This window comes from Crotalus tigris, unplaced genomic scaffold (assembly GCF_016545835.1).
Source record: "Crotalus tigris isolate CLP2741 ecotype Arizona unplaced genomic scaffold, ASM1654583v1 scf7180000017731.4096049, whole genome shotgun sequence".
In the NCBI taxonomy this organism is placed as follows: domain Eukaryota; kingdom Metazoa; phylum Chordata; class Lepidosauria; order Squamata; family Viperidae; genus Crotalus; species Crotalus tigris.
In genome coordinates, this window is record NW_024096599.1 from 1,817,484 (window position 1) to 1,841,137 (window position 23,654).

Consider the following 23,654-nt stretch of genomic DNA (forward strand, 5'->3'; position numbering starts at 1 on the left):
AACGGCACAGGAAGACACTCTTGTGGTTCTGCAAGCAGGAACTGTTTTTAAAAAGCCAAAAAGCCTAAAAGTATGCATCATACATCAGGACTTCAGGCTGAAAATGAGACTGCCAGGATCCGTATCTGATCTCTTCCACGGTCCACAGCTACACTTTTGAAAGGAAAACCTCGCGTTTTCTAAGCATCACTCCACCCGTTAGTGTCGCGTGCGTTCATAATAATGGTCCTAAAAGAGCGCGCGCGTCGCACGCCCAAGAGGCCGGTTGTTTTCACTGCAGCGGTTGCGCATGCGCTGTCGAGAGCGCCCAGGGTAGTGAGTCTCTTGACGCTTGAGAGCGGGCGAGCTGGGTTGAGGTGGCGGTGAGGGCGGCTGCTGCCATGTGGTTCTCTGTTCGTTTTCGGACTGCCTTTCCGCGCTTGGTAAGGAGGGGGCCAGGAAAAGATGGGGTCCTTAAAGGAGCAAGTTGGGCGCCGTTAGCGATCTCGGAGGAGAGTTAAGAGCAGCCAAGGGCATAGTGGCCTTCCTCTCCGGGAAGGGGAGGAGCCTGAGGTTCGGGCTGTTGTACCTCATTTCCTTGGCGGAGGAGAAGCGAAGAGAGCAGTAGGGCAGGCTGGGTGTCAGAGCAACGCTATTTTGCTAGAAGCGGCGGGCCTAAACCTGCAAGCGAGGGGAAGATGGATGCGGAGCGAACCATTTGTGCCTTCAGATCGCTCCGAAAATCAGTCCGTCTCAATTCTCAGATTCGTTTCATTTGTGCTAATTCGCATGTGTCGAACTAGGTGATGGTGGCATAGGACCGAAATTTGCAATCTTCATGATTGCCCGAACAGTTTTTCTACCTCTTGGTTACCACAAAGGTCCTCCGCGTTAAACTATACTCTATACCAGTGTTTCTCAACCTTGACAATTTTAAGGCATGTGGACTTCAACTCCCAGAATTCCACAGCCAGCAATGCTGGCTGTGGAATTCTGGGAGTTGAAGTCCACATGCCTTAAAATTGTCAAAGTTGAGAAACACTGCTCTATACCATAGCTGATTAACGGAACACAGGAGCTGAAATTGTATTAATGTAAGCAGTGTTTTCTACATAAATTTGAGTTGGATAGTTAACGCATATTTGAAACTGTTATGGTCTGTTATCCTATGTTATCAGGTAACATTGGTGTGGAAAATATATGAATATTAATTTCTGAATGAAGCCTGATTCTTACAGATCAAGAGTTAGAAATACAAAAATCAAAAGGTTTACTGTGCATCTTTCCTTTTATAAAGTCCAAGATATTGAGCGCTTCCTGATTCTATCATTTTTTTAATAAACAGAAAAAAGAATAGTATACCAGACAAGAAGTGGGCAATATGTTTACATTTGTACACCATACATTATTTTTGTATTTGTATGACCTGATTATTTTAGATGGACTCTGCTCATTCCAGAAAACTTTTGCTACCCAGGATACTATTAAAATTTCAAATAAGTCCATTAATATAGCAGTCATATCTTGTAGAATGTTTCCTTGATCAAAATTATATGTCAATCAGCTATATATCTGGCTAATAGCTGCACCAACATTGTTTTCAAACATTAATTCCTGTACATTTGGTTGAATATCTGTTGTATCTACTGCATATTGTTTTTTGCATGGAGGCTACCAAAGCATAGATTATTTCATGGAATTGAAGAGGTCATTTAGGTTAATTATTAGCCCTTCAATAAGTGCAGAAATAGAAATTAAGATAAATTAGATGGTCTGGATGCATTTATTAATCTAAGAATCTTTTTGCCAGTTGTGTAACTGTTTTCATAAATTTGGTAAACAAAAAACCTCTAGACCAAGCTACCATTTCAATTATCATCTTGCTATACCCCATTCCTGCTATCTTTTCTCATGGCTAAATATGCTATACTCCTGCAATTTCTCTCCATATGACTTAACTTTTTAGTCTGCCAATCATCCCATTGCTATTCTCTGAATTTATTCAGTTCGTCAGAATCTTTTAAGGGAGGGTGCCTAGAACTAAACACTGTGTTTTGAGATACTTTATTCTGAGCACACTAAAATGGGTTAAACAACTGAGCACAATTAAAAGTGGAATTCTTAACTTCCTGGGTTTGGAAATTTTATTTCTGTTGATGAGATCTAAAACTGTATTTTCTTTTTTTTATTGTCAGATCATATTGTTATTATTCCAAGATTATATTTCACAAGAATTCTTATCAAAACAAGTAAAGCACTTTTTCCTTTTGATTTAATTTTTGTTACCTAAACAAAACTCTCTACAATTTTCTCTGATAGATTTCATTCAAATCATTTATTTTATTCCATTCTATTATTTTCAGCTTGTATCTCTAATGTGGCAACGTTGGGTTGAATTTGATTTCTGGTTTCTAAGAAATTAGCATACATATCTTACCTAAATTGAGTATTATGCACAACTTTGGTACGCATTTCCTTATAAATATTAAAATGTTCAAAAAATCCAGGCATGATCGTTGTGATATCTGACTTAATATTTTCAGTTAATATGTACAGATTGGAAAGACCTTAGAGATCATCTTCAATTTCCTGCTCGCTGCAGAAATCCACCTAAACATCTGACTGATGGCCTTTATTTAAATCAGGGGTTCTCAACCTTGGCAACTTTAAGACTTGTGGACTTCAACTTCCAGAATTCCTCAGCCAGCTGAGGAATTCTGGGAGTTGAAGTCCACAAGTCTTAAAGTTGCCAAGGTTGAGAACCCCTGATTTAAATGCATCCAGGGAGAGAGCCACTCATCTCCTAACTAGAGTCTTCCAAAATTGAACTGCTCTTATCAGCAGGAAATATTTCCAATCACCAATTCTGTTTTCCACTGCTTCATTATTTTTTCTGTAAACATTCTAGTTGTTTCCAAACATTTGATGCTCTAATGATTTCATAAGGAAACAAACACTTTTTATAATCAATCCACACATGCAAATTGGGATTTCAGCTGTTGTAATTCTGCAATACCATTTTATCAATCAGATACCGATTTTTTTGTATTTTTTTTCCTTTTACTTTCTTTCTGTCCTACTGAAAAGATATTATTTTCTGCTAAATCTTAGATTTGTCTACTATTATGCTTGTAAATAATTTAAACTCTGTATGCAAATTTGTTATTGGCCTATAATTTCCTGGTGTGCTTTTGCTGGGTCTTTTGAATCAGATAAGTTTTGTCAGTTATTAATCAGTTACTGATGTCTCCTTTATGCAGTAGTTCATTGCATAAACTAGCTGGATGTCAGCTAGTCAGATATCTAAGCTAGAAGCTATGCAATTGATCATTTACAAAAAATGTCCATTTTTAAAATTCTTTTCATTCAATTGTTAACTATTTCTGCTGTTGTTAATTCTACCATTTAATTTTTACTAAATTCATTTTCAAATTCATTTATCCCTTCAGCATTTTTAATATAGCTTTTCTAAAATTTCCCATAGATCTTTCCAAAACTGGATTATTTTCTTTTTGTTTGGTTTTCCATTTTCAAAATTTGCCATTTATACTCTGGTAGAATTGCCTCTGGTCTGATTGAAATAGCTGATTTTGCTTAAATTGGATGATTCATGCATCAGTTTTCCCAGCTATTGCTTTTATTGGTTGCTTTATGATTTCCAAAGCTTCTTCAATTTTTCTGATGCTAAGATTTTTTTAAACTAGATTTGTCTTTATCCTTACATTATTAATTTTTACTCTTTCATGTTCTTTAAATTACTTGTATCTGATCTTAATTATTTTATTTTGGTTTCCAATGTGACCCTCTTTGGGATTAAATATGGTTTTGCTTTTAGTTTTCTAATTTTGATACCCAATTCTTCTGCAACCATCACTGTTTGACAGTAAGCAAGCTGATTGAGATATTACTTTAATCCTTGCAAGACCCTTATTCTTATCCTTCATGATTATTTTGCAGCTATATCATGCTTTTGGCTTATATTCACTTGTGATTCACCAAGACTTAAGATCAGTGGTGGGATTCAAACACCTGAACAACTGGTTCTCATAATTGATGCAGGGCCTCCGATGCCTAAAACGGACTTCCGGAAGTGGCATGATGCACCTCTGGTGGGCTGTTCTAAGCCTGGGAGGACTCCTCCAAGGCCTAGACTTCTGGAAGCCAGCCGGTTCTCTGAATTCAGGTAAATTTAGCTATCGGTTCTCCTGAACCAGTGCAAACTGGCTAAATCCCACCACTGTATAAGATGTATTTTCAATATATTGCTGACAGTAATGGTCATCCTGTATTCAATTTTTTTTACTTTTAGCTACCCAAACACACAAATTTGCATTTGTCCCCATTGCAGCTTTCTGCTTACTTTTCCAATTTGTTAAGATCCTCCTGTCAAGATGAGGAATCATTGATGAGCATTCTTTCAAGATTTGAGTCAGCCGAGTATCTATTGTCAGAGTATCTGATCCACGCTTAACTAACTTGCTAATTAACTCAACACTGAATACTTTGTTAATTTTTTGCAAAATTAAGGTTGTAAGATTCCTACAATCCATTAGGAAAATTACATGATCAAAAAGAAGTCACGTTAGCCTAGCCAGATTGGTTCTGATTTCTGGCAATTACTACAGTATTTTCAGGGTACTGTATCCTTTTATTATCTGCTCTAGAATTTTAGTAGTCTATAGTTTGTTGGAGCTTGGTCTCCTCTCCTCTTCTCTTGAGTTATTGACATTTGCTATCATTCATTCAGCTGTCATTTTATCAATTGTCCAGAATTCCTCAATCCCTATAGCTTTGGCTAGTTCATTTGGTCTGGAGTTTTAAACTCAAATCAAAAAAGTACTGTATTCCCTCAGCATGTTTCTATCAAAAGCCTTTATTCATGTAGGCAGATATATAGAAGGAGATGGTTGTGGTTAGTTATGTCACAAAAGCACGGAAGATTCTGTTGATAGGATGCCTTTTTTAAGGAAAGGAGCTTTATTGGGATTTCTAAAGAGCATGCTATTGCAAGGTGAAATTCAAGCTGTTTATATCTTTTCTGTTCTAAACTTCCTGCAAGTAATTTCTTCTTTTGAATCATGGAGATTTAGGTGCAGGTAAAGGACAAATTTGAAATGCTAATACATCTTTTTTTTTTCTCTAATGTATTGGGTGAATCACTGCCTCCATCGGCGAAAACCAATTTGGAATTTTCCGATAGTGTCTTTTTTTTATTTTTTCCCATATCCCGATCAATGCTCCTCTTATCTGATGTTGCTGGAAATATGTATATATTTTCTTCTATTTCCCCCATAGGAATACAGGCCAGCCCGTCTGTAAATCATGTCCCTCAATCATTAGTATCCTTTTGTTATCCAAGTTTATCCAGTCTTTGATCCATAATAACCCTGCTGCATAATAATAGATTTCCCATTTAGGGAATCCAAGACCACCTCTACTCTTACTATCTTGTAGCGTTTTCATATTTATCCTGGCTTTTTTGCCCGCCCAAATAAATTTGTTTATTGCTTTATCCAATTCTTTAAAAAAAGTTTTCTCTAATTTTATTGGAATTGTTTGGAATAAATACAATAATCTTGGTAGTATATTTATTTTAGTCAATGCAATCCTGCCTAATAGTGATAATTGGAGTTTCCCCCAGGTCTCAAGATCTTGTTTCATTTTTAGTATCAATTTTGTATAATTGTCTTTTATTGAGGAACACCTTGAGGTTAACCAAATTCCTAAGTATTTAATCTTTTTCACTGCTTGTAATTCCAAATTCTCTTCCAGTTTCCTTTTTTGTTTATCGGTTAATTTTTTACTAACATTTTAGTCTTTTCTCTATTAATTTTTAATCCTGCCACTATTCCATATTTTTCTATTTCGCCCATCAAAATATTTCCTCTCTATAGATTCCTCAATGAAGAAAACCAGGTCATCAGCAAATGCCTGTACCTTATATTCCTCTGTTTTGACCTGTACCCCTTTTATTTCTTTATTCGCTCTAATTTGAACTAATAATATTTCAAGAGTCAAGATAAAAAGTAGAGGTGAAATTGGGCATCCCTGTCTTACCCCTTTGTTTATTTCAAAACTTTTTGTGTTCTCTCCATTAATTATCACAGTAGCCCTCTGTGTTCTGTATATTGCCTTTATTATGTTACTGAATTTCTCACCAAATTTCATATCTTCAATCTGTTGAAACATAAATTGCCAATTGAGGCTATCAAATGCTTTCTGCGCGTCTAAAAAGATCAAAGCTGCCTGTTTCCTGGGTGTGTTTCATAATACTCTAGGACATTTAACATTGTTCTGATATTGTTTCTAATTTGTCTTTGGGGTAAAAAACCATTTTGGTCTGGATGTATTATATCCTGTAAAATTAACTTTAGTCTTTCAGCCATTATATTAGTAAAAAATTTTGTAATCCGTATTTAACAGCGAGATTGGCCTATAATTTTTAATTTGTTTGGGGTCTGTGCCTTCTTTTGGGTTAAGAGATATGATGGCTTCTATCCAGGAGTCTGGTAATTTAGATTTCTCCAACACATCATTATACACCTCCAGTAATAACTTTTCAAAATCTTCGTGGAAGATTTTATATAGCTCCCCTGGAAGGCCATCTGGTCCCGGGGTCTTATTGTTTTTTTGTTTTTGCACTGCCCTTTTTAATTCTATAACTGTTATTTCCCACTTCAGTATGTCTCTTTGTCCTTCTTTTAATTCTGGCAGACCATTAACCTTTAAATATTGTTTAATCTTTTCCCCGTCTATTTCATCTTTTTTATAAAATGACTCGAAGAAGGTTTGAATTATTTCTTTCTTTTTGTCCATTTTGTATTGTAACTCTCCTTTTCTATCATAAAGTTCCTGAATAATTTTTTTCTCTTTCTCTTTTTTTAGTTTATAAGAGAGCCATCTCCCAGGTTTATTTGCACGTTCAAAAAAATTTTGTTTGGCCAATTTCAATTCTTTAACTCTTTCTTCTTGCTCCATCAAATTTAGTTTATATTTAGCTAATACCATTCCCACTTTGATCGATTCATTCTGAGGCTCTTTTTGTAATTTAGATTCGAATTTTTTAATCTCTTCCTGTAGCATATTTTGCCTTTGTTTTTTCTCCCTATTTTTTCTTGCTATATAGGCTATTGCTAGTCCCCTTAAATACGCCTTCGCTGTGTCCCAAATGGTTTGTATTGATGTTTGTTGTTTTGTGTTTTCTTTAAAGAAATAATCCATTTCCCTTCTAGTCTGTACAATAAATTCTTTTTCCTTCAAAATATGCAAATTCATTACCCATCTTTTTCTTACTTTTTTATGTCCTTTCCAAATTATTTCCAACGGGTTGTGATCTGCCCATATATTTGGCTTTATTTCTATAGTGTCTATATCCTGTCCCAATTCTTCATTTGTCCATACCATATCTATTCGAGACCATGATTTATGTGGGTTTGAAAAGAATGTATATCCTTTTTTTTTTATTATTTCTCTTTCTCCACTGATCCGATAGGTTAAGTTCATGTGCCAGATCAAAGAAGGTCTTTGGTAATATTTTCCTTTTCTTTTTATTTTTCTTATCACTCATATAATCTTTTTTTGCATCCACCACCGCATTATAATCACCCACAATACAAATATTTTGATGACCCAATTCTATCAATTTCTCATGTAATTTATAATAAAAGTTATATTGGTTCTCATTCAGTGCATATATTACTAGTAGCAACCAGGTTTTCTGTTCAATTTGTATTTCTATTATTAGTACTCTCCCATCTGTATCTTGATATTTTAAATTTGCATTTATCTCTTTTTTAATATAAACTGCTATTCCTCTTTGCTTTTGTTCAGCTAATGCTGTATATAGTGATCCTAATTTGGGAAACTCTAAGTACTTCCTATGTTGTTCTTTAATATGTACTTCTTGTAAGCAGACAATGTCTATGTGTTGTTTGGCTAGTTTTGTTAATATTTGTTTTCTCTTTGCTGGTGCGTTTAGTCCATTAATATTAATAGATAATAACCTAATCTCCTTTTCTATTTTCTACTTGTGTGTTTTACTTGTGAGCTTGTCTTGTTCTTAGGCCTGGTCCTTTCTCCTTCCTCTGTCCGTTTTCTCCCTTACTTTCTGTCCCTCGTTCTCTTTCCCTAACTTCTTGTTGTTGGTCTTCCTGACTTTTAGATTCTAGTTCTTCCTTACTACTGATCTCTTCCTCAGTTCCTTTTAATTGATGATGATTAGATACAAAGACTTACTAGATAACCAAGGAAATCTTAAGTCAGGAGAAGAGTTGGAGGAACAAAGAATACCCATAGGCTGGTGGCCCTATTTACAAATTCAATCTAGATATAATAAGGATAGGCAAGAATATGGAATAAGTCAGACCCCACATCAACTTGATAAAATTCTAATAAGTAAGGAAGGAAAATTATTATCAAAAAAATATAGATACTTATTAGAGATAGAGTTAGAGGAAGAAATAGTGAAGGGGTCGATGATAGCATGGGCACGAAATGTGGGGCGAAATATAAATTTAGAGGAATGGGAAAGATTATGGAACATAAATTGCAAATTGACGCTATCAACTGCATACAGGGAGAATCAATATAAAATGATTTATAGATGGCATTTAACACCGGCGAGATTGGCCAAAATGCATAAAAACATGGACCCGAAGTGCTGGAAATGTAAAATCAGAGAAGGAACATTTTATCATACGTGGTGGCTGTGCCCCAAAGCAAAAAACTATTCAGAACGAATAAGAGATTGGATACAGGAGATAACTGAGGTACAAATGGACTTCAAACTGGAATTATTTCTTTTCAGCATAATAAATTTAAAGATTGAAAAACAACTCCAACACATCATTATACACATATTGACTGCAGCGCGGATAGCATATGCTCAATGTTGGAAGAGTGAAAATACACCCACAAATGACATGATTATGTATAAAATCTTGGAATGCATAGAAATGAATAAACTTACACTGGAATTAAAAGACAAGGAGGCGACAGAATTTTATGAAATTTGGAATAAATGTTATAATTGGCTAGAACAGAGAAAGAAAAAGATATAATTAGTGATGTAAATAAAATGTAAAGAAGATGTAAAGAACGTTTAAAATGTACAGCACTGTTCTGTTAAAAGAAAAGATTTATGTTTATGTATTTTAAGTTTGTTTTGGTGTATGGTGTATGGTGAAAAAGAAAATAAAAAATTAAACAAATGCTAATACATATTATTACAGATATTATTACCTACTTTTTCATTTAATATTATATACTTTTGGTTTATATGTAGTGCAGACAGACTATCAGCAGTACAGTAACTTTAAATAGACCCATCTAATTCAGTAAGGATTTAAGCATAATTTAAGGTTGGCTCAATTTCTTAGCTGTAATTGCAAATACAAACTATGTGCTCTTTATATGAAATATTTGTAGATGACAAATCTTCGCTGCCTTCATACATCAGCAGAATGCAGAAGTAGTGATGGAACTCTGTTTGTGGTAAGTAGTTTGCATAAATGATTATATAAAATGTTTAGTAAAATGGAAAAATGTGGTTTTTATTTGTGTGCAATTTGTTAACACTATTTATAACAACATTACACTTCCTTTCTATTAGTAATAATAAAACTGCTATACATAGTCTTGTAGGTGATTGCATATATGATTGCTGTTCTTGGCAAATATATCAACCTACTGAGCTATCATGTTTAGAAAAGTTTATTTTGTTTAGTGGAATATATTTCCAACAAGCATGTATCAGCCCCCAAAGTATAAATGCTTGTCTGTTATATACACATATGTCCTATTTAGCAGTCGTGTATAGATTTTCTGCATTAGTTTTACATACACAAAATGACATATACAGAATGCATAAGTTTACCTGACCAGATTTCTGTTTTTGTCAACTGTGAAGTAGGATAGAAAGTTGGAAATAAAAAACATATTTTGTAACTTAAAAAGTGTACTTATTGAACAATTAGTGTAGTGTGGTGACAGTATGTATTGAGGATTAGCAGCATATTTAGTTGTTAAATTAAACTTTATAATAACATTGAATTTCTAGCAGTATAAATTGATTGTATATAAACATTGAAATTTTGGGTTTAAAATATTGTGTTAAAAGCATTTTGGTCATTCCAAAGAAAAAAATATTAGATTAGACGACCTTCCCTACTCCCATCACGGTTCATCTAAAACTTTAAAGTTTCTGCTAGTTTTTTTCAGAAAAATATGAAAATTTTCTTTTTTTCACTATTGGTATCGTCCTGTATATGTCTTACATTTGTGGTACTGTGTATTCTTTATTCCAAACAGTTCTGTATCCTTTTTCCTTATATTTAATTAGGAAATTAATATGTTTACTAATACTTCTTATATAGGACTAGTACCGTCTCTTGTCACATTCTTTGTACTTTCACTTTTATTTCTTTAATTTCCTTCCTTTAATCATTTCTTTCTACAAAAACATCTGTCCCATATTCAGAATTTCCTGTCACCTGTGTATCTTTCATTCTTAAACTTCCATTACAAGCTGTCAGATCCATCATGTTTTAAAATTCCTATTTATTCCTTTTTCATGTCTACACACCAGTTCTTAACTATATACTCTAAACCAGGGGTGTCAAACTGCCGGCCCACAGGCCAGACGCATCATGCGGAAGCTGCGCCCACCCCATTACCGGCAATAGCAAAACCGTCCCGATACGTTGTGCGACATCACGTGACGTCGCAAGTTTGACATGCTTGCTCCAAACAAATCAATACTTTTCTAAACAGATATTCACCAATCACAATTCTCATTCCCTCTTGGATCCCTGGATAGTTCAGTGTCTTTTAACAGTGGCCCCCAACCTTTTGGGCATCAGGCACTGGTTCCGTGGAGAAAGGTGTTTCCATGGACCGGAGGGGGCATGGTTTTGCATACTGCCTGCATCCCGCAGATGGGGCTTTGTTTGTGCGACCCAATTTCTGGCATGCATGGCCCTGTGCCAGTCCATGGACCAGGAGTTGGGGACCCCTGTTTTAATATACACTGGCATTAATACTTTTCCATTCATGTTACCTAACCAAGTAATGTTTATCTTCTTATTCAAAATATTGTGGGAAGTTTCTCCTGAAATTCACACATGGTTCTTTCATTAGCCCCGTTCAGTGGAGTGTAACATGCAACTATCACTAACTACAAATTACTGCCTGTATAGGTTTCCTTAACAGTCTAAATGTTTCCAAGTCATTTTAAACATATTTCAGCTTTTTTGTTTGTAATTAAACCTTCATTTCCCTACATGCCTTCATCAGTACAGTCCATAAGTTGAAACCATCATTATTCATATGTTATATCCATCTCTTCTTCTTAGCTACAGAAAAATACAGTATAGCCCAGTGATGGTGAACCTTTTAGAGACCAAGTGCCCAAACTGCAACCCAAAACCCACTTATGTATGGTCGGGTGCCAGGTGGGCAGGGCCCATTGGGTGGGCGTGGCTGCGGTGGTAACGGCAGACTGGGTGTGATTAAAAGTTCAATCAATTCCAACTTTGTGAGATCTTTTTTTTGCCCGTGGGAAGTTGAAATTGATTGATTGAACCTTTTTTTTTTTTTTTTTGCTGCACACGGCCGCGGAGGCCTAAAGCGAAAAGGTTTTATAAAACCCAGCTGAAGGCCTAGGACTGAGGTGATGGAACGTGTGCCCCAAAAGAGGGCTCTGCCCTCGTTTATTCCATTTAAATTTTAAAACTCAGTGTTCCATATAGCATGGTCATCACTTATTTGCTTTGTTTGTTTTTTGTTTTGAAAAAATGTGGCACAGGGGTAGAGAGGGGAGTAAGTAAGGAAAAGGTTTTGGGAAGCTCATCCTGAAGCTGCCTTTTTTTGCAAGGGCTGGCTTCCCAAAACCTAGAGAGGTGGGAGAGCTTTGCAGCTTCCCTGCTTGTCAGCTGATCAGGATCAACAGACAGGTGCAGAACACTTGGAAAGCAGCCACCATTTTAAGGATAATGAAAATGTCACTGCTTTCAAGAGTCACTGGGAGACCTAATGCTGCAGGGGATGAGGGGGGAAGACCTGGCAGGGAAAGGTCCTGCAGAATCTCCGTGGTCTATCGTAAGTATGAATGACTGCGGGAGCTCTGCATCTGTTGTAACTTTGAAGAAACAGGTTTGTAGGTACATTTGGGGTGTTCGGTTGTTGTTCTGAACAGTTGTCACAGGGCCTGTCGTTTCTTAAGGATTACCTGTACTGTAATATTTGACTGGGTACAATAAGTTTTAGTTTTAGGTGATCAGTTAAATGGCATGCAACTGTATAGGTTATCATAAACTTTTATTTTTCAATTCTGCATCCAGTTATTGCAAAGTTATTTTCATAATGCAATTTGCTTACATAATAAATATATACGTTGAAACGATGATTAAAGTATTCACTAGTACACTTCTTTCATATCCCGTGTGATATATAGCGTGATGCAACATTTTATTTCTGAACTACTGAGTAGACTGATGATACATAGATGGTTCCTATAATTCAGCTGCTATTAGAACTTTTCATATCTTCATAAGAGGAATCTCTCCTCATGAAGTATAATAATTATTAAGATACAAGAGCTATAATTTTTCTATATGTAACTATCTGAAATTTGTTTTCTATGCATTTTTCATCATTTTATTGTAATTTGTACAGCACAGAGATACTCCTGAAAACAATCCAAGTACCCCATTTGATTTCACTCCTGAAAATTATAAGGTATGTTTTTTTATATTGTTTTAAATTACTTTGGCTTTTATGCCATTTTAGTTCCTTTTTGATGACCTTTCATGTTTTAATGGATGAAATGCTGTATTTCTATTTCAATAAAAATTGGTTATTGTAATATTTATTTTCTTTAATAGAGGATAGATGTAATAGTAAACAACTACCCAGAAGGACATAAATCTTCGGCAGTAATCCCAGTCCTGGATTTAGCTCAAAGACAACATGGATGGTTACCTATATCGGCTATGAATAAGGTACTTCTCTTTAATCTGATAATTTAGCATATATTTAACTGAACAATAACTATAGTAACACAAAATAATTTTAATATTCGTTAGGCACCTCTCTTAAAACCTCTCTTAATTTAGATTGTTGTCAGGTTATATAAGGAAGTTTTTCAGTCTTAAAAATATTCAGATAATAACTTCAGGTTGTACTCTGCAAGAATTCTGTAAATTCTAATTTAGGAAAATTAAGACATTATGAGATTTGTATTGCTTCTGCTAAAAATAGCAATATATGTAAATATCTTTATTCAAATAAAAATGATCTTCTATTTATAGGTTGCTGACATTCTACAAATGCCTCCTATGAGAGTTTATGAAGTAGCAACATTTTATACAATGTTTAATCGTAAGCCTGTTGGGAAATATCATATTCAAATCTGCACTACCACACCTTGCATGCTTCGAGATTCAGATAGTATATTAGAAGCCATTCAGAAGAAGCTTGGTATGAAACAGCACTTAATTTTCCTGTATCATGAGCATGTTCTTGTTGTATTGACTTTTCTTACTTAATCCAATTTATATTTGTACTCTGAGAAGCATATTTGCAAAGAAACATGATCACGACAGTTGCCCTTGTACCCTTTAGAACTGGACAATAGGATTTTTTTTAGCTGTTGATGGTGGAGCTGCATAGCCTGAGAGGCTGGTTTATAGCTAAGAAAAGGGGGAAAAGGAAATAGGAGCCTGGGAGAAAAGAAGCCAGTAATTTGAGAACAGAAGTTATGGGAGGTAATTAAGAATATAGGTGGTCCTTGACTTATAACAATATTAGTCATTCAGTGAAGAGATTGTTAAATGAGACATTACAAGATTGTTCAGTGACTGCAATCTCAGGACTCCCAGTTATTATTGAGCAATCGAGCAGGTTGTTAAGTGATTGGAGTCACAGGTAAGGTGCGTGGGATGCCTCAGGGTGTAGGGGAGACCCTGGGAGGACCCACTCAGGCCTTGAAAATCCTCCATGCCAAAAAACCAAGCAGGTTTTTTAGCCTGATGAGAAAGACATTTGCATGCATCTTGCATTGGGCCTTTCGGGGCCTCTCCAACCCCCCCCTCCCCAAGTATCCCAGTAGTGCATATCTGCAACTTCCCCACACACTCCATAGTGTGCTCCACCCACCTCCGCTTGCACAGCACCATAGTGCACTCTCCCCTTTCATTTGGAAAGAATTTAAAGACAAGATAGAGATTAATGAAAACAAAAATCTCTGCTCTTGTAGCTTGAAACTCAAAACACTAACACACAACCTCCCCCCCCCATAGGGAATTACAGACCCATCTTACAACACTTTATCTGATTAAATATCCCAGAAATATCCTGATCTCTTTTGTATACAACTACTATTGTCGCAATAGTACAATTTAGTTTCCTTGAATATAACTAAGTTTTATTACGCTGTCAATAAAATTAGGTAGACCTTGATCACCCATTGATGATCTCACTATCAATTGTAATATATTACTGTATCTTGTTCTGTTTGGTTTTGTTACGTTTTGCTTTATTTTAATCTTTAATTTTTTGTACTGATCTGTGACCATAATAAAAATTGAATATTTTTAACATAAAACAGAATAGGGAAGAAAAACAAAAATAAGAAACTCAGACACTACCTTTTAATGTGTTTCTTGAAAAAAATGGGCAGTCATAATGAAATCAGTTCTTTAAAAAAAAAAAAAAAGCCAAGATTGTGACCTGATGTTTCCATTGAAATGGCTATAATAAAGCTGATTTTATTTGATGATGCTTTTTAAAATGTAGCTGTACTATCAACATCTTTTTCCAGCTCCTATTTCCAATTTTTGAGAAGATGAGACCAACATTTTGGCTTTTTGTGGTGTGAGACTCCTTAAGGGCAAGATGCATATGTTTAAGCTTGCTGAAATTTAAGATACTATTTTATTCTTACCCCAACCCACAAAATAGTTTTTTGTGAAGTTTATGAAATAAAATTAATACCTTCATTTAAGATAACATTTGGCTCATTATATTATCTAACAGCCAGCTATATGCCCATGCATTCCTATAAACAGGATTGCAACTATAGTGGCGAGAACAGATTGGGAAACATATATGCCAATTTAATACAGTAAATCCAAACTAAGAATTATAAAAACTGCTATAATCTGTTTTGGAACATTATATTGGGACAAATAGTCATAAAGTTTTCATTTTTACAGTTTGCTTTATTATAAATCAAACTAATTTGTCTTGCCTCAGGTATAAAAGTTGGGGAAACTACATCTGATAAACTTTTCACTGTAACTGAAGTTGAATGCTTGGGAGCCTGTGTAAATGCACCAATGGTACAAATAAATGACAACTATTATGTAAGTAGGAATAAACCTTAGATCTTTTAGTGTATCCATTTTGTATATGTTTGTTGCCTAGAAAAATTAAATTAGCATAAATGACAAGTTTCTGTCGTATGGGTTTTCATACGATATTCTAATGAACAGAATAGTTTACTGAAATTAATTTTATATGAATTAGATCAGTGGTTCTCAATATTTCATTTGTTGTTCCATCATGATAAAAAGAAAAAGATCACTACGTTTTCAAGAAGGAAGTTTATAAAGTTTTAGGCAATTTGCAGGGAACTTTTCTCTATCGGAATGTGTCCTTTGAACTATTCTATGCATTGTGTTTATATGATGCTTTCCTATTGATTGATTGGTGTATTGTTGTGCTGCCAAGTCCTTGGCTCCTAAGTACCTGGTAAGCTGGTGGTAAATCAGGACTCCTGTTGACTGACAAGGGGCCTGTTTCCCAGATTTCAATCATTTCCTGGCTATCTTTGTACCTACACAGCTAACAATCTTAGTAGCTGCAAAATGGAATATATGTCCTTGTTCATTGCTATGTGAGACTTCCGATGAGTTTGAGTCTACTTTTCTGACTACTTGCTTGTGTTCTTGCAATCTCCCTGTCCATCCTACAATCATGGGGCAATCCATGCAGGAGATCCAGTAGATTACATTAGAAGTATCTCCCACCTTCAAGTGATCTTTGCAATACATAATTTGTCCTCTTATGGTAGCCTCTAGGCCAGTGGTTCTCAACCTATGGGTCGGGACCCCATTTGGGGTCGAACGACCATTTCACGGGGGTCGCCAAACAACGCAGTCCGTCATTTTTTCCCCCTTTTCCTTAGCTGTGCTACTCCCTTTTATTCTATTGGCTTTTGAAAGCCAATAGAATAGACTCTCTTGAATAGAGTCTAATTCTATTGGCTTTCAAAAGCCAATAGGAATTGTCCAGGCTGTCTCTGCCCTGCTGAGCCCGCCAAAAGTCCCATTCTGCAAACGGTGCTGCACCAATTGAGTAGTCCTCGACTTACGACCGGTTGAATAGTCCTCGACTTACAACCAGTTGGGGGTCGCGGCATTAAAAAGGTTGAGAACCACTGCTCTAGGCGATATGCAATGCTCACTTTCGGATGTCAGAAGCTGTGTTCTACTGCTTCTGAAATGTTTTTGATATATCGCAGGATGTGCTATATAATTGGTCTTATACCTTGTTTCTTCATTTTTCTTCTTTGCGTGTTCTGCAGGCCTCTTATAATAAATGTTTGTGGGTACCCATTCTGCCTGAATTGTTCACGTAGGTACCTTTTCTCCAGTTAGCTTGCGGTGTACTACAGCGAGTTCTCACCCTGCCATAAGTGTTCTGACACAACTCTTTTTGTGTGACAGTGGATGGTTACTGTTGAAACTAAGTATATGTGGTGTATTGGTGCCCTTGTGATAAACCGTGGTTTCTAGGCTTCCATCTTCCTGCCTGTTGACAAACACTTCTAAAAATGATAGTTGTCTAGCTGTTTCTTCCTCCATTGTGAATTGTATGTCTGGGAAGATGGAGTTCAGTGCATTTCTTTTGATGATGACAAATGTGTCCCCTACGTTATGGCACCAAAATTTAGATGTGTAGTTTTAAAATGCACGATGTTCTAATTCACACAGTTTCTCCTGATACTGGGGATTCCATGGGTGTCCCTTTTATTTGCTCATACATTTCCCTTTTGAACATGATTGTTTTGATCTGTGTTGTACTCTTCTTCTGCTTTTTTTATCTATTGTTTGTATGCTAAATGTGGAGGGAGGGATGTAAATAGGGACACTATGTCAGAGGAGACCATGATCTCATCAGGAACCACATTATAGTTTTGGCAGCACAAGGAAACAACAGCCAATTACCAGCCATCAACACACCAATCAGCCAATAGGAAGGCACCACATAAATACAACTTATAGAATAGCTCAAAGGACTTGTTCTTGTAAGCCAGAAGTTTCCTGCGGATGGGCTCCAGCACAAGTCTGAAAGCACCGAAGATTAAACCTTTGGTCCTGGCGACTAACCCAGATTTGAACTTGTAACATTATCTTGGGACACGTGTATTTGCCTTCATTCGTGATATTTTCTGCCCTTTAACCCAGCTTGCATTCTGTCTCTGAAGCCCTGAAGTAGATGTAACAATTTTTCCAATGTATCATCAAAAATTATAATCTCATGCAGACATCCCAGGTAAATTTTGATGTGCTAAGCAACCACAGTTACATTTTAAAGCTTTAACTGATTTAAAAAATAAATTGCCTCAAAAAAGGATTTTTGCTTTTCCCCCTCCCATTGTTATCAACAATCACTTTTGTTTGTGGCAAAAAAATAAAAATAAATGAGTTATAAGAAACACCTACAATGCTCTCAAATACAAATAAATAAATCCTCAGAACTTATCAAAACTAAATTAAAATTAGAAGTAAAATGTATCTGTGTTTTAGTTAAATAAAAGAATTTGAGTAGTTTTCCAACTATGTGTGATTAAACTATTAACCTGACAGCTTATTCTAAATAGGAAACCTTCATTTTTTTTACAAATAATATTAAAGATTCTAACTACCAGCAAGAATGAGTCCTTCCATTTAAGAAGCACCTGTCATTTCAGATCCATCATGGAAGCGCCTGTTAGCGGGCATCCACTCACCTGCTGCCCGCCACATCCTCACCTTGTTGTGTTACTGCCGCATCACCAGCTGTCCCATTAAACTGAATGGGATTGTTGGTGAGTCAACAGCAGGTCAAGAGGAGCCGCTGTGGGACAGACACAACAGTTGCCCTTTAAAAAGTATGATTTAAATCAAGTTGATTTAAATCAAGCCTTTTTACTAGTTATTTGATCCTTACCAAGTAATCTTCAAGAACATTCATAAGCAGAAAGGCCACTAGAGAAACCTTAGAAGTCTTGACCTAACAAATTTCATTGTCTATTAATAGCAGCAAAAATTGCCTCGATGAGGAGCAAAGTATACGTAACAGTCTGGTTAAGGTACTCTCAAAAGTAGGTGCAGGTAGTCCTCAACTTATAACCATAATTGAGCCCAACTATTGCTAAACAAGTGAATTTTGCCCCATTTTATGACTTTGCCACAGTGTTAAGTGAATCGCTGCAGTTTTGAACTTAGTAACACCGTTGTAAGTGAGTCTGGCTTCCCCATTGACTTTGCTTGTCAGACGGTTGCAAAAGGTGATCACCTGACCCCAGGACAGTGTAGATTGTCATAAATATGAGCTAGTTGCCAAGTGTCCGAATTTTGATCACAACCATGGGGATGCTGCAATGGTTTTAAGTGAAAAACAGTCTTAAGTCACTTTTTCAGTGCTCTAGTAACTTTGAATGGTCACTAAATGAAAGGTTGTAAGTTGAGGACTACCTGTATAACACAATTCACACCTAAAGTCTTGGCACTGAGGGCAAATTGGTCATTAGTGTCATTGGCCTTATGACTAGGCAGGAATATATAGGTAATGCCTATACTGATTGACAACATACAGTAATGGGAAGGAAAAATCATGAATATGACTCCTGCAGGAGAGCATATTCATCTCTGTCAATAACCATATTTTTTTTTTGTCAAGAGGTTTTGTCCATTGTGAAAACATTATCTTTGTGATTGAATCCTAATTGGCATGTGTGTCCTTAGGCATATTTATCTGACTAGATTAATTACAAGATGATGCATTATAAAGGATTTTATCATGGCAACTTGAAATGTTGTGATCCCTTTATACCAGTGTAAAACTCTTGCTCCTCATTCAGTTGGCAGTTTTGGTTGTGTACTACCTAGATTGCTTTTGTGCACTAAATCAGGTTTTTCAAATTGTATCCTGCAGAACACTAGGGTTTCATGAGAACTTGATGGGGTTCCTTGAGACATTAAGGGGGGAAAGTTCAAACATAGCAAATTTTCTCCTACTAGAGTGTTATCTCTTGTCTGGGAATGCCAGATTTTTAAAAAAAAAAAAATTAATCGGTTCTATAAATTGAAAAAGCTTGAAAATCCCTGTGCTAAATCACATGTAGTACTCCAATGAGAGTATGATGTTTTTTACTAAGTATGTAGAATTCAACTCAATTGACACAATAAACATATAGACAGATTTTCAAATTTTCCTTTTATACCTTCAGTTGGACAATTAAGAAATCTATCATTCTCAGATATCTAATTTTGCCAGTACTGTATTCTGTTGCTAATATAACTGATTATTAACTATGCATTTGATATAGACACAGTAAAATACATTATGCGTATATTTTTAATTTTCAGAATATCACAAAAAGTCACCATTGAAAGATAGGCAGCCATATAAATGGAATAAAATATAAGATAGTCTAATAACTTCTGAAGTACAATTTTTATAATCTGTAGCAAAAAAAAGAGTTCTATAACATGTTAAATACAATAAACATACTCATAATGGAAGAAAATGACATATATTTAATACGTGTAATATTTTCATTTAATTTTACAGGAAGATCTGACAACAAATGACATTGAAAACATAATTGATGAATTGAAAGCTGGAAATATTCCAAAACCTGGACCAAGGTATTTTATTTGCATAATAAAATAAATACCATGAGAAAGCAAGAAAAAAAACTACTAAAACAATCCTGAGGATGTAGAACAACCTCCAAGCTTTTGGGCACCAGGGACCGGTTCTGTAGAGAGATTTTTCCGCAGATCAGAGGAGACATGGTTTTGCAGGCTGTCTGTATCACATGGATGGGGCTTCACGTATTTGTATGGCCCGGTTTCTGGCATGCCATGGCTCAGTGCTGGTCCCTGCTGTAGAAAGTTCTCGGGATATATACTTCAGTATGAGATTAAATATAAAATCTTATTACCAAGACATTTTCCTTTTTATGTTCCATGCTATGGTGGCCTATAAGAAGCTGCTTTTTAATTTTTAAGGAGATGTTTGTAGGCATTTTTGCAAATTAATATCAAATATTTGCCAAATTTTATTGGAGAGAAGACTGCTTTTCTTATATATAAAATATTTTTGTTTCTAAATATGCTAACATTCTGCGAAGAGTTTAATTTGGTAGCCCTATATCCCCAAATTTATTTCAGATGTTGTATGACCTTTCTGATCAAAGTTTCAGCCAACAATGATCAACATATTTTGATGTTGTATAGGAAAAAGTTAATTAAATGCGTTTGGTAGGTATACTGCACTGTGCATCATTGATTTGTGATCACCATTTGATTAATTTTCATCAAATTCTGCTTTTTGAAATTTCAGGGTTTTTTAGCTGTTGAGAAACCATTTTCATTTGTTACTTGATGTTAACGCTGTTTCTGTTAAAAACAAAGATAGATCTACAGCACCTGTGTCAAACTCGATTGCGTCATGTGACGTATCGTGACTTTTTTTGCCTTTGTGGAGCCAGGGTGGGCATGGCCTGCGCATGTCGCATCTGGCTCACAAGCCACCAGTTTGACACCCCTGATCTATAGGAAATGTGGGATAGTATTCAAGATGGAAAAAAGAAAGTGATGTTATTAGTCATAGATACTAATCTTGTACAGTTTCTCTTAAGTAATTCATACTGATGTCAGTGGGATTACACTCAAGCAGACGTTTACAGAACCTCATTGTTCAAGCAGTCCTCAATTTATGACAAGTTGCTTAACAACTGTTAAATGTTACAATGGACCTTGCCAAGGATATTTCTGACCCAATTCTAATGGTCAGCCCCCCCCTCCAGGGTCATATGACCATATTTTGGGCAGTCAACTGGCCTACATTTGTAGCTTCCTGCAGTCACATTTGCTGGAATTTACAACTGGCATTTATTTCTGGTTTTCAACAAAGTTGGCCATTGTCAACAGTTGCTTAACAATCACTGCAAAAAGGTTGTAAAATTAGGTTGGTAATGTGGTGACCCACTTTACAGCTCTCATGATAGACAAGCTTCATTACAGTAATTAAGTCAAGCATTATTGTAATCAGAATATGTGTACATTTAACAACTAGAAAGCCCCCAACTTCACATTTTTATTTCTTTCCATCACATTCTATCTTGTATTGAACTAAAGATGCTTAAAATAAGTCATCAAAAATTGAAACAGATTTTTGTGGATGTTTCAGAATGACTGAAATTATACAGAGAATGACTGAAATTATACAGAACAATGTTTAATATTGATTTTTTTATTTCTTTTTAGAAGTGGACGTTTCTCTTGTGAGCCTTCTGGTAGTCTGACTTCTCTGACAGAACCACCCAAAGGACCTGGTTTTGGAGTTCGGTCAGATCTTTAAAACTATTGTTCTAAGTGTAAAAATCATTGAAAAAATAAATTCTAAAATATGGACAATGGAAATTCAAGTTTAAAGTTATTTTAGGACAGCTGCTAAACATATGTATTTTATTTATTAAAAACAAGAAATGGAAGAAATCCAAAAATTCCAGTTATTCAGAAGCAACAGTATTGATTAACTATATTTATAATTATTATTGAACAGTTATGTAGATATCTCACTCCCTGTATTATATGTGACACACCAGTGGTGCATAAATATAATGGAAATGATAGTATATTGCTCACTAATTATCAAAAAGATTTTTGCGAACAAAAATGAAGATCTTTGGCATCCCACAATACAGTTAATTAGTACACTGATGAAGTAGCCAGAATGCTATAAAAATTATTTGGAAATAATGGCACAAGAGGAATTTTTTAAAAGTATGATTCAAGGCAAAGTTAGACTAATTTTAGTCTCCAAAAGAGCAGGTCGATGACTTGTGGATCCTCCTGGACTCACAACTAAATAGCAGGTGGAGGAAAGGGCTGAAGGCTTTGCCCAATTCCAAATGCACTAATCCTGCCCCTAACCTGGAGCCAAAGGATCAAAAGAACTTAACTCATATCCTCATTTCCATATGCCTAGAATATTGGAATGTTCTCTATATAGGGCTGCATTTGGTAACTTGGTTGGGAACCTGCTAACCTCTATGCTTTGGGCCTTGCACTGATTTGCTATTACTTTTGAGAGCATTGCCTTTCCACAAGCTACTAAAAATTGAGTTGGTCTGGAAAGTCTTTCAGAAAAGAACTGACATCATCATAATGACTATTGTGTTACTGTGCTCTTATTGTTTTTATTATTCATTTATCATAGGTGTTTAATTTCTGATTATGTACGTGAAGTGCTGTCCTTTTAATTGTGGCAGCATACAAATCAAGTAGACAAATAATTATTATATTAAGATGGTATATCTATTAATGCCAACTATAGCTATTTTTGAAGTAAGTATCCAGCCAAGCTGATTACCTAAAATTTAAAAATGTAGACAATCCTGCTTCAGTTTGGGATTTTGTATTATAAATATAAATTTTAAATTGTGTACATCACCCAGAAACATACATAAAATAAAGTTAGTAAATAAATAAATGAGAAAAACAAGTTTTTTTAAATTTCTGATCAACAGCAAAATGAATTAGTCATCGATTTGTCAATAATGATGTGCAGTCTGCAAAAAACCAAACTATATCAGATAGATACAATGAAAGAACTAAGCAATAGGTTTTATTGCACATCCTCCCAATAAGATATTTTGGAACTGCTTTGTGGCATAGTTTGGGTCAGAATCTTAAATTCTTCTGTTGATTGCCATAGTTCTGAAGATACCCATATATTCTTGTAGCTTTCTATTGTGGCAATGATCATAATGCAATCTAAATTCATCTTCTATTAGAGTTTCTTATAAACAGGAAAAATCTAAAGTATTTTGAATACTAATATACCTATTGTATAGAATTTCAGTATAGTCCTTGTATCTTGCTGATTTTTGAACTGGTCATCTGTCAAGTTGGATCTTTTAGTATACCACATTCTTCTGGGTTCAAAAATCTTTTGGAAGGCTTGCCCTGTTTTTCCATAATCTGTTTCTATCCTCAATATCTTTACAGATGTCATTATAATTCTGCTTGTCTTTTCTCTGAAATTTTTTATTAAGTTTCTTTCCATGATCTCTGGTTTTCTTAGTTTTGACTTATCTCTTCTTGGCAATTTTCCATCATCTGTTCTGACATGCAGTGTTCATCTGCTACTGGATCTTTTACAATCTCTTTTCATATTGATCCGTAATAACTTATTTGATTTCAGTTCCTCTAGTTCAGTGGTTTCCAATCTTTTCTATACCCTGCACCCCTAGAACGCTTCTGATTACAAAAGTTTGAAATAACAGTAATGAATTATGCATATACACTATAATTTTGAAAAGCCAAAGTTTTCACACCCCTGGAATATCATCTCACACCCCCGGTTGGGAACCCCTACTATAGTTCCTTATAAAT

At 35.3% G+C, this 23,654-nt stretch overlaps 1 protein-coding gene across 1 annotated transcript; it reads left to right on the forward strand.

Annotated features, from left to right (window-relative positions):
* The first annotated feature begins 268 nt into the window (after positions 1 to 268).
* On the forward strand, positions 269 to 21,677 carry NDUFV2 (NADH:ubiquinone oxidoreductase core subunit V2). The gene is made up of 8 exons (XM_039339204.1): positions 269 to 422; positions 9,406 to 9,471; positions 12,652 to 12,714; positions 12,861 to 12,977; positions 13,287 to 13,455; positions 15,232 to 15,341; positions 19,819 to 19,895; positions 21,522 to 21,677. The coding sequence occupies exons 1-8, from the start codon at positions 381 to 383 to the stop codon at positions 21,613 to 21,615; spliced, it is 738 nt and encodes a 245-aa protein (XP_039195138.1). The 5' UTR covers positions 269 to 380; the 3' UTR covers positions 21,616 to 21,677.
* The last annotated feature ends 1,977 nt before the right edge of the window (positions 21,678 to 23,654 follow it).

Coding starts and splice junctions, on each gene's coding strand:
- NDUFV2 (XM_039339204.1), top strand. CDS start 381: ATGTGGTTCTCTGTTCGTTTTCGGACTGCCTTTCCGCGCTTG. Junction 12,978..13,286: donor CTATATCGGCTATGAATAAG/GTACTTCTCTTT, acceptor TTCTATTTATAG/GTTGCTGACATTCTACAAAT. Junction 19,896..21,521: donor ATTCCAAAACCTGGACCAAG/GTATTTTATTTG, acceptor ATTTCTTTTTAG/AAGTGGACGTTTCTCTTGTG.